The following is a 12332-nucleotide window of genomic DNA, read 5'->3' as shown; positions in this document are numbered from 1 at the left end:
TAATTGCCTTCTCAGCTCTAATGGAGGTTCCACAATACAAAGTTGGCGTTTAAAATCTGGACACAAACAGATAAAAAAATGTACATATATGTAAATAATGCAAAAAACACGCACTCATTGGTTGGTGGGAGAGAAGGGGGTGAGTGGACCTACAAGTGCAACCATCACCTCGTTGTGAGTTGTGGGTCGTTTAAATATTTTCTTACAATATCTAAATAAGCGAAGAGCTTCACAATGTAACAGAAAAATGAGATAACTGAATGGTTTTTAATTTATCAAAATCATCAAAAATTTCATTTTTTTATAGATTTTGATTGACCATGCGGGATCGGAAGATATTCCCTAAATGCGTAAAACTATTTTTTTATTACCCAACCATGCAAACTGTAAATAAATTTTACTATAGCGATAAATAAAACGTACATGGGGTTTATATAAAAATTTTTGAAAAAAAAGTTATATTTCATTTTTTTCATAATCTTTAGGCCCGTTGCGGGATCGGAAGATAAAGTCCGATTTCAATAATTCTTTTTTTGTTTTTCTTGTAATTACCAATCGCAACTTTTCCGCACTATAGCGACACGGAATTATCAACTTGACTTTTTTCGCACCACCCTATCTGGCAATCCTATGGTACCTTTCTCATTACGCGGCGACTTCACCGAAGTTTCAAACTGCCCTGTAATCAAAAAGGTAGGTACCATAGGATTGCTCGAGCCACTATTGGAATGTAACCGTGCGTTCCAACCATCGCACGTTCGAATTCTTAGCGTGTGAAACGAGGGTTAGATCCGATGATGAGAATTTTGTCGAATGCGCCTAGCTAAGGAGATAAACGCATTTAACGTGCATGCTTTGATATACTATATTTTACTTCTTTGATTATTTTTTAAGTTTGTTGTGACTTTTCAGTTACCTTGTAACCTCGGAAAACTTTTTTGGATGGTGCTAGAAAGGTCACCAATGGAGACACTGCAAACGGCAGCCACGTGGTTGGTGGAAAGCGAGTCGTGGGTTCGAAACTAGCTTTTGGAACGTGGAGTGGGGCCAATAGAAGAAATAGGTGAAGGTAAGACAGGAGAAGGTAGATTAGTGAAGAGAGAGAACCAGATAAAAAGACAGATAGGTAAAATTACCAAAGATAAGGGAAGATAGAAAGAGGGCGCCACTTAACTTTTTGGGGTTACAAGGGGCAAATTAAGAAACCTTAGAAACGGAAACAGGTAAGGGTATAATCACCTAAGGAAAGATAATTAGGTTCTGAGACCAAATACCAGGAAAGATATCAACAGTTAATTAGTAAAAGAAATAAATGTCGTTAGCATACTGCATAAAGAAATAATCACTATTTTCGGTGACAGTCGTCTACCTACTTACCTACAAAACTTATTCTGCGAGATCTTTCTCCTGGTCGAAGATAATATAGTGACTTGATATGTTACTTAGCAAATATTTAGCGGTAATCTCTTATCAGTAAACTTATTAGGAGTAGATAAATATAAATCGTGAAATAAACAAAAAACAATATATTGAACAAATGGTTCACCAGAAGGGCGAATCCCAAAAAAAAAACAAAAAGAAATAAAGAGGAAACAATATACACAAATCAAAACTGCACCAACTGTTAATGTGTAGTTGGGTACAGGTAGAAATAAACAATAAATATGATAAAAGAAATACAAGTATCATATGGTAAAATCATGCACAATTAAAAACACAGTAAATAGAGCCTGGTTATGAATTAAAAAAATCAAATCAAGCATCTATCATGAAGAGTACTCTCTTTACTCTTTTAGGGCTTATCTCGAGATAAGTGATATGGTAAATTTAATGATGGATAGAAAATATAAACAACAAATGTATAATAAAATAATTAAAGGCAAATCATACAAATTCGTTAGGTAACAAAAGTTTATATTTCAAAATTCAAAAACCACTCCGCACTCGGTTTTATAAAAAATAGCCAATCGCACGGCTTTTAATTAATTAGTGAATGTTTGTAATTAATGTTTGATAATGAAAAGTTCTTATTTAATGAATAAAAAGTTCTATTGATGAAATCGCTGTCCTTTATTGAACTAGATACATCGGTGGTTAGCCTGAATCACAGCTGAAGAAAGGTTTGAGGTAGATATAACTGTAACTCTGAAGATGTTGCTTCTTAAATTGCACTGAATCTAACTTTACTTTACTTAGTAATGAAGCACTGAAGTTACTTATATTGTAATTTGGATCTAATTGTATGTTAGATCTCAATCGGGAAGATGATAGAGTGAGTTCACACTCAAATAAGATATATTGTGGATAAGATATTAGATACTAGAGACACACGTCTGCACTCCTAGATACTCAGCCGTCAAGTCCACTTCCTAATCGCAATCTTTTTGATGCGTTTTCTCTAAAAAAAGTGGGGATATATCCCCTCTCAAAAAATTGCAACTTCTAAAAAGGAACCGACCTTTTTTGGTGTTTAGATAAAGTAACGGTACATCATACAGATACCGAAAAATTAAGTCAAGGGACCTAACGGTGGTTTTCAGAAGGGAACTTTATTCAGTAAAAAGGTCTCCTTTGAAATATAACTGAAACGGAAAGTAGTAGTTATAAAATATGACAATAAACATGCCCGCTTTGAACAGAGTGGAGTACCTAACGGAATCTTAGAAGTAAACTTATTGGGAGGTTTTTTAAGGGTACCTTTTATACTAAACATATTACAATAACAGGAGCTATATAAAATAAGAGACTTTGGGTCTATTTCCAAAACATTGTGTTTTGGCAAAGCTGCAATAAAAATATGTTCCCGTTTATAATAATAAACTAAGTTATTTGCAGATACGGCCATAGGCGTACCCATAATTAGTGCTAGTGGGCTTAAAAATTAATCCCAAAAGGTATATTAATTATTATTTATCAATCCTATTATATAAAACAAATGTTACAACCTAAACATTACCACATTAGTCATTTACTATAAAATTCTTAAATATAGAATATAATGAGCTACATATTCCTTTACATTTTAGTACAACATAAGAAAATACCTACTTGGTGACTTTTGGTGATAGACTGAGTTGCCGGCAGGTTGCCCGTATTCGGTGTCTTCCGGATATTTCCGCACTAGAGTCGACGTTCGCTCTTTGTTCTTTAAAACGCTAACGCTGATGTGGTCGTAGCCAGCGTGAGCTTCTTGACCGTTGACCGCGTCAACCAGCGGGTTTTCGACCACGGAAATGCCTAACTCGTCGTCAAATGAGGAGCCGGATGCGAAGTAGGACGTATTGTCCGAGGAAGCTGTGAAATGATCTTTACTGAAATGCTCTGCCTCTTTTGCTAGGTTTTGGTTTTCTTTTTTTTTTGTTTTTTTTTAGAATATGCATATAAACATTTAAGGCAGTTTGTTTTTGAAAAGCGTACACCAATCAGATTGTTATATTACTTAAGTTCTAACAAAAATATTGACATTTTAACTGCGCGTAATATACATTTAAAATACAATACTGTTTTCAATTCATCCATGTCTATTCCAATTCGAGCAACGCTAAAGACTTAAATACATGCATTTTAAAACAGTTAATTTCTTAAATTATTAGTCAATAACTTAAAGTAATAAGTATAGTTTATACAGGGTGTGTCATTAAGAATTGTCGATACAGCAAATGGAGAAACTTTAGCACAAAATACGAGGACTGAACCTAAAACACTTAAATAAAATGTGGCTCCTTACAATGTGTTTTATCTAAAAATTTAAAAACGATTTGTACAAAGTACTTTAGACCATTTAACATATCCTTGTCATACTTGGCAGGAAGTGTAGGTATTGTACACCCTACTAATTTATGTTAAACAAACGTTTCTTCCTACTACCAGAAGCGTACGACGGGGAAAATTAATGGTTGATCCTTTCCAAATTCTACGCCACTAGCGGATTTGCGATTTTCGTGCAATTCTTCCATTCTCCAATACTTTCCATGTAAACAATATACTCTTCTTCATTCGTAACGATAAAGTCATTAGTTTTCGAGAAATTTGAAGTTAAAAATGAAACAGCATATTAAATAAAACTTGAAAATCGTAATTTTTCATTTTTTTTTTCAGTTTTAAATTGTTTATATCTTGAAAACGATTAACTTTAGGAGAATAATTATAAAAGAACATTTTTTTTTCGCAATGGTCTAAAGCACCTAAAATAATGTCTAGACGGGCCGAACAAATTGATATTCATAATTTGTTTATTTTTTTTTTAATAAATGTAGTAATCACTCGGAAATTATGGCATTCATAGGGAATATACCATGAAAAATAATCAGTATTTCTTAAAAACTTCAAAACGTCAAAAATATACAGTGTTTCGTTTGAAATAAAAAAGTTCGTTAGATTTACAGAAGAACGGAAGTTTTGACAACAATGTAATTACCACTATAATATCGGCTGTATTAGAAAACCCTTACCCACCAAAATCTATAAAAATCATGCAAGCCGTTTCCGAGATAATTGAGGGTTTCCATACATACAATTCGCTCTGTATAATTAAAATGTAATATTATCTCCAATTTATCTATATCTATACCAATTCGACTTGGGCTAAATGTAGTCCTGTCGCCAGGGGGGGTACAACGGCCTTCTTAATTCAGATGGACTTACCCAAGTTTTTTTATGTATTTTGGCCCGTAGAACACGAATTTTTTGGGTAACAGTTGATCCGGATGTCGATAAGATTGTTATAAACAAAGAAGTTGAGGAATTACATAACAGCGATTTCTCGCAAAACAAAACAATTTTTTGTATTTTTTGGGTCATTCTAACCAAAAAATGTTCCTACAAGTTTTTTCGTAGGATGCATAGTTTTCGAGATAAACGCGGTTGAACTTTCAAAAAATCGAAAAATTGCAATTTTTGAACCCGAATAACCTTTGAATAAAAAATAAAATACCAAATCTGCTTACTGCCTTTAAAAGTTAAAGTCAAATTTTATCTGTTTTGAATATCTGCATTGCGAAAAATTTATTTTTTGATTGTTAAAAAAAGCTATAAACACATAGTGTTTCCCGTGCCTAATACATGCGTTTTAATGCATGCTACGTAGAAATAGCCCCGCTTGCACTTTTACCTCCTCTACCTACTCATTCGATTTTAAATGAGAAATCATTGAAAACATCACTCAAGCACTAGGTGTTTATAGCTTTGTTTTAACAATAAAATAATAAATTTTTAGCAATACAAATAATTAAAACCGATATAATTTGACTTGAACTTTCAAATGCGGTAAGCAGAATTGCTATTTTATTTTTTAATCAAAAGTTATTCCGGTTCAAAAATTGCAATTTTTCGATTTTTTGAAAGTTCAACCGCGTTTATCTCGAAAACTATGCATCCTACGAAAAAATTTGTAGGAACATTTTTTGATTAGAATGGCCCAAAAAATACAAAAAAATGTTTTCTTTTGCAAGAAATCGCTGTTATGTGATTCCTAAACTTCTTGCTTTATAACAATCTTATCGACATCCGGATCAACTGTTACCCAAAAAATTCGTGTTCTACAGGTAAGTCCATCTGAATACAGGAGGCCGTTGTACCCCCCCTGGCGACAGGACTAATGGTGAATCCAAAATTCCATGCCTGCATTTTAAAACAGTAAATTTCTAAATTATTAGTCAATCACTTACAGTATTAGTTTATAGAATGTAAAGTTGTTTAAATATGTAAATCTTTTAAATCCTTGGTTAAAAATAATCATATAAGATAACGGCACTCAGATGTCTAATCATGTAGCTGCACAGTGTTTAAAATGTAATAGGTATATAACAAAACATTTTAGGAATGAGTAACACCGAGATACCATATCCTAATGTACAACTTATTCATCGGCTGACACAATTCACTCGCTTTTTCCAATTCAAATTCACAGATATATTTCTTAATTTTGAACAATTAGATATTTTTTTGTTTGGAAGCCGTCTGTTATAAACCAATAATACTTCAAACCATTGTCTTATTTTTTATCTTCTATTTATTGATAATACCCACTCCAGAATTCTGGAACATATGCCAGCTTGTACAGATCCAGAGAATGGGCACCATATATTTTTGGATTTGTTTTTGTAGCCGAGGAAAAAGTTTCTACCAACTGCGATCCAGTCTTTATTTTAAGAACTGTATCCTCATTGAAAGATGAGATCACTGTGGTACGTATAGTTTACCTTGCATGCTAATATAAAAAATATTGTATAAAAGCGCCACTCAGGAAGATTCAATCTTGCCCATGTGACTTGTGCCGACTCGGTGGCACCCAAAATCCCGACACGCCAAAATCCCGACACGCCATAATCCCGACACGCCAAAATCCCGACATACCAAAATCTCGACATGCTACAATCCTCGCATAAGTAAAAATCCCGGCCACTACATTTTGAATATTTATTGTTGTTTCCTTTTTAAATGCAGTACCAAGACATGTATACAGTATTGAAATTGAAAAAATAATTACTTAGTAATAAATACAAGTACTAATTATTATTTATTTTAAAAGAGAAAATGTTAACCACTTTGTAACGGCTTGACGTTACGAAATCAGTTTTGAACTCTTTAATTATTTCTTATAACTTTTTTCTCTTTATTTCTTAATTAATTTCTCCAATTTTCGCGTAATTAACTATTTCTTATTATTATCTTTTATATTTAAAATTTCTTGCAACGATGCTACACCTAATTATGTTTTGGTATCACTGATGGAACGTACTATATACGCCACCTAGCGAAAAATATTCTTTCGTGTTCCGAGTCTTAGTTTTGAAGTACAGAGAAATCTCGTGTCACTTTTGTTTGGAGATTCAACGAGTAGGAGTGGTGTGTGGCCAACTTAGGTCTTGGAGGTTAGACCTCGTTTTTATTTTAAAATATGTGAATTTCGAAATACGGATCACCAAACCTAATCAGTATTTGGGAGAAATAAGTAATCTATCCAATGGGGTTTTCTGCATAAAATCGTCGCCACATGGTAAAGTATTTTTTTTATAACTGTCATAGCAGTCATTTCATTGTGACATATATAATTTTTCCAATAAAATATTATGTGTAAAGTTATTCAGTGAATTTAGTAGGTACCTTTTAATTATTCCAAGATCTTTAACTAATATTCATTCAGAGAAAATCCCAACCTTAATTTTTAGCTATTTATCTGTATCTTTATCTTAATTTAATCATTGTATTCCAACCTATTAATAGTAATCTTATAATTAGTTTAAATAAATCATAGGTATTCTGTATTTAAATCCCAAATCCACGTCTGTAATTAGAAAAACACATAAATTCTTGTCAAGGTCATATTTTGTCATGCATTCAGTAAATTTTTTGTGTTTAACTAATGGCATTTTTACATTACTATCAATTCTAAAAACACTTTCCGAGTTTTTCTTCTCTCCTTTCGTTAATTTGTCGTACAGTGGGAAATTGAAATAAACGGGATTTTTTTTGTAGCCACTCAGGTGAAAACTTAAAACACCTCAAACCACCGAGAGGCTAATCTCCAACCACTAGTCAATCTGGGAGTATGTCATTGGGAGCAAGCCTTGGGAGCGTTCTAGCTCAATTTTCGTCTGGACACCTGCCTACAGGAGGCCTAATTTTGCACAATCCTGGTGCTCATTTTCGAGGATGCAGCAGCAACTTTAAGGAGTCGTTTGGGTTGTTTGGGAACAATCAGTTTGGTGATAAATCTTAGTAGCTATTGTGTTTTATATCTCAGACATTTTGGTTTAATGCACTGTGTTTATTAATTACTTTTTTCAGATTTAGCTTACCTTTGTTTTTTTTATATGACATATTTGTATATTAATGTATTAGGTTCCCAAACTTATTTGCGATCTACGGTAAGTTCTTGTGCACAGGAATAAGCCTAGAAAATTAGGTTTTATACTTTATTATTGGTTTGATATTTATTGTGTAATATTACTTGCTTGTTTCCCAAATATTTTATTGTTTATTCACTTTATTCCATTTTTTCGGTTAATCTAGGTCGTTGTTTAGGTATTTATCGTAACTTCAATTTATTTCACATTCATTGGTATATTTAACTTTGCTTAATTCATTTAGTATTTTCTCTTAGTCAGGCTTATGCCTATTTATTTATCATTTTTTCATATTTGTCGGGTTTTAATTTAGTTGTACGTAGCAAGCGTACTATAACCATTTGGTAAAGGGTCTCATGTGAGTTGTACCCTATATGTAAGTAAGAGGTATATCATTTTGTAACATACATATAACAAGACTGTTGTTATATTGTATGTCCTGTTTAACGATAACTTTTGTAATGTTAGAGTCACTTAATAATTCGATGTGGTTTAACTGAGAGATTGTTAAAGATCTAGTAGTTATTTTTTTTTATAAGTGTTTATTCATTTTGTATATCATTTCTTATTATTCCTCTGTATTTACATTTACTTATATATTTAATATATTTAATATTTGACTGCAGTGTAACATACCTGGGAGAGTTATCGAAGATCATTTTCTTGGCGCCCATGATTTGTTTGGTTTTGTTCAATTGTTCTGGTTTAGCAATTATTCACTTTTATTCATTTTCAGAACATTATTCTTATCGTAGTATTTCCCTTTCTTAGTCATCATCCCTATCTACTTAGAGCTACTGTTCTTTTTTTTTCAGTAGTTTTTTCTGTATCTCTTTTCTGTATTTAAAGTGGAATTTTTGTTCCAAAACCCATTTTATTTAGTACATTCTTTCACGGTTTTTGCTCTAAATTTTAAAGAACCGCTTGAATTGACATGAAATTTGGCATACGCATAGCTTACATGTTAAAGAAAAAAAGTGATATTGTGCCAATGTGTGTTTTGCCCTGGGGGTGACTTTCAACCCCTCTTGAGGCTAAAAAAATATATGTCCAAAAAAAGTCCGGAAATGGATAAACTGACTAATTTTAAGTAACTTTTGTTCTATAGAGCTTTTTCGCCAGGTCAACATTTTTCGGGCTATTTTCGAGTTATTTTTGAGTGAATATGTTAATTTTTCAACAAAATAACCACATTTTAGACGGTTTTTCGTAAATAACTCAAAAAGTAAAATTTTGCCGAAAAAACGTTCTTAGCAAAAATATAGCCTGTAAAAAAGTAAAAAAAATGGTGTGCGCGTGAAGTCTCTGGACTTGGTAGAACCAGAGTTATAGCCAATGAAAAATAGTTTCATATTCGCCTAATTTCAAATAGAATATTTCGACGTGAAATATCCAAAAAATTAAGCACTTTTTGGGGAAAACCCATTCTAATTTTTTTAAACTGTTTAAAAAAGCTTTATTTCTGTTTTTATAAAAAGTTTTTAGCATCAAATTTAAGCAAGTTACGCTCAAAATAATGTTGGTCCTTTTTGTTTTGGCAAAAAAAATCGGGAAGACCACCCCCTAATTAGCAACTTAAATGAAATTAATCGTGACCGCTCCACAAATTATTTTAATTATTTTGTGTTTATATGATTTGTAAGTTTCATCGATTTAAAGTGCTTATTTTTGAAAAAAAAAATGGTTCCAAAGTAAAATTTTCAAAATTTTCAATTTTGAAAAATATGCTTTTTTCCTAATAACTTAAAAATTGGTAGAGATACCAAAAATCTCAAAAAACAAAAAAAAGTCAGCATTGCTTTTCTGAATATCCTGCATTCATTTGTTTTTCTGTAAGACAAAAATTGATTAAGATTTGGTGTTTCTAAATTTGCATACATTCGTGATAAGTGACTCGTTCAACCCCTTTTAACTACAGACCTTTCAAAAATAAGGACTTTAAACCGATGAAACTTACAGATCATAAATATAAACAATACATACACGAGTCAAGAAACTTGTGAAGTCGTAACGATTAAGTTCATTTTAGATACTAATTAGGAGGTGATTTTCCCGATTTTTTAAACAAAAAAAAAGGGACTAACTTTATTTTGAGCGTAACTTGTTTACTTTTGATGCTAAAAGTTTTTTTTGTAAAACAAAAATGAAGCTTTTTTTACACGCTTTAAATAAGTTAAAATGAGTTTTTCCCGAAATGTGCTTCATTTTTGGTTATTTCACGTTAAAATATTCCATTTGAAATTTGACGAATATGAACCTATTTTTCATTAGCTATAACTCTGCTTTTGCTAGGTATAAAGACGTGATATATACACTGTTTTTTAAAAAAATTTTCAGGCTATATTTTTGATACGAACGGGGTTTTCAACAAAATACTTACTTTTTGAGTTATTTGCGAAAAACTGTCTTAAAGCGTGGTTATTTTGTTGAAAAAATGAACATATTCACTGGCAAATAACTCGAAAAATATTGACTTCATGAAAAAACTCTGTATAACAAAAGTTACTTACAATTAGTCAGTTTATCCTTTTCAGGATTTATTTTTGTCGTATATTTTTTCACCCCCAACGGGGGGTTAAAACCAACCCCAGGGCAAATGCACACATCGGCGCAATATCACTTTTTTTCTTTGACTTGTTAGCTAAGTGTATGCCAAATTTCATGTCAATCCAAGCGGTTCTTTAAAATTTAGAGGTTTTGCAATATTTTACCGTTAAAGAATGTACTAATTGTTCAATATCTCATTGGAGTAAGTTAATAATTGAGTACTTATTAATAATATTATAACTACACAAATTGGTTTCATATTACAGTAAAACGTTCCAATAACTACCACCCTCGGGGAAGCAAAAGCTGGTTGCTAAAGATTAGTGGTTGTTTAAGAGAGAACAAAGGAACCAATGTACATTTTCCATTGTTTGTTTACATATTAAAAATTATTTTAAATAATAATTGTAATTTCTATTAATCAGAACTATAAATGAACAAAATGACATCAATTTAAGAATAGCTTGCATACTCTTTTTGACACACTGTGGTTTGGCATCTATATAGGATAGATGTACTAGTTGAACACTTTTCTCCTCATGGGATATTTTGCGGTTCATAAGTAGGTGTCCCACTAAGTTTTCCAATTCCTGTCCATGCTGATCTTGCTCTTCCAGTTATTTCCGCACTTTGGTTCTCTTTCTCAAGTTTCAGAATTTGGCATATGCAGATACATTCCTGGACTTGTCTGGGGTCGTCTTTGTTTTGTATTGTTTTTGTTTTTGTCATAGTTATATTCATTTTTTGGCCGACGTAATACAAAGCTTAGTTAGCTTAGTTACACAGCAAGTTGCAAGCTTCCTGCAAGTTCCTCTACCATATTTTGGATCTCCTCGAATGTGCTCGCTACAATCACGGTGTCTTTAGCGAATATGGGGTGGTTTTACTTGTTTCCATTAAGGTTAATGCCATATATTGACCACTTTGTAGTTTTTAAGACGTCTTCTAGGGCTAGGTTTAAAAATATTAAGCGATATGACGTCTCATTGTCTAACTCCTCTCTTAATGGGGATGGGAATAATTGGTTGGCAAAAAATATTGAACGTCACTCTAAGTAATAGAAAGGCGATATTGTGTAAACAAATAATATGCAGCTTTATTTGTATATTCGTAACTTTATTGGCATATTTGGAAAATATGAAACATTGGAAAGTTGCAGCGAAAATTCAATTCACAATAAGCCTCTAGCATGATTCTGGTACATATCTCTATATCTTTAAACAAATTATGAGTAAAATAATACGTCGTGCATAAAATATTCCAACTTGTTAAAACTAACTCAAATTAATATCCATCAACAATAGACTATCTCACAAAGATGGCTGCAATTAAACACAAGATTCATTATAATTAAAAAACACAATAACGTTGTTTTCCTATTCATTTCTTTTCTAAGCGAATGCTTAGTAGTCCATTCACTCACGGTAAAATATTGCAAACCTATGAATGGTGAGTCTCACCCCTTCTCGAGGGTGAAAATGGTACGTTCAAAATAAGTCCGGAAGTGGATAAACTAACTAAATCTAATGACTAACTCTAAGCAAACTTTGTTCCATAGAGTTTTTCACTAAGTCAGTATTTTTCGAGATATTTGTGAGTAAATATATTTATTTTTCACCAAAAAAAGTAACCAATAAAATAACCCAAAAAAGAGGTACTTTATCGAACAAATTTTCTTAGCAAAATATAGCTTATAAAGAATTTAAAAAAATGGTGTATGTATCAAATCTGTAGACTCAGTACAAGCAGAGTTGTAACTAATTAAAAGTAGGTTGTTATGGTTTGTTCGTCAAATTCCAAATCGAATACTTCATCGTGAAATAACCAAAAATTGAAACAGTTTTCGGGGAAAACTCTTCACAGCTATTTGAAAGTATCGTAAAAAAGCTTCATTTTTATTTTTTATAAAAGTTTCTAGCATTAACCGTTATGTCTATA

At 32.0% G+C, this 12332-nt stretch overlaps 1 protein-coding gene across 1 annotated transcript in view; it reads right to left on the bottom strand.

The window, feature by feature from the left end:
* LOC126889489 (uncharacterized) overlaps positions 1-12332 on the bottom strand; it is a 258815-nt gene that overhangs the window by 239325 nt on the left and 7158 nt on the right. Inside the window, exon 2 of the mRNA XM_050657823.1 lies at positions 3049-3348. Coding sequence (XP_050513780.1) covers positions 3049-3348 — 300 coding nt within the window. The remainder of the gene's footprint in view (positions 1-3048; positions 3349-12332) is intronic.

This window comes from Diabrotica virgifera, chromosome 8, assembly GCF_917563875.1.
Source record: "Diabrotica virgifera virgifera chromosome 8, PGI_DIABVI_V3a".
Classification (NCBI taxonomy): Eukaryota; Metazoa; Arthropoda; class Insecta; order Coleoptera; family Chrysomelidae; genus Diabrotica; species Diabrotica virgifera.
This window is presented reverse-complemented; position numbering and strand designations above follow the sequence as displayed.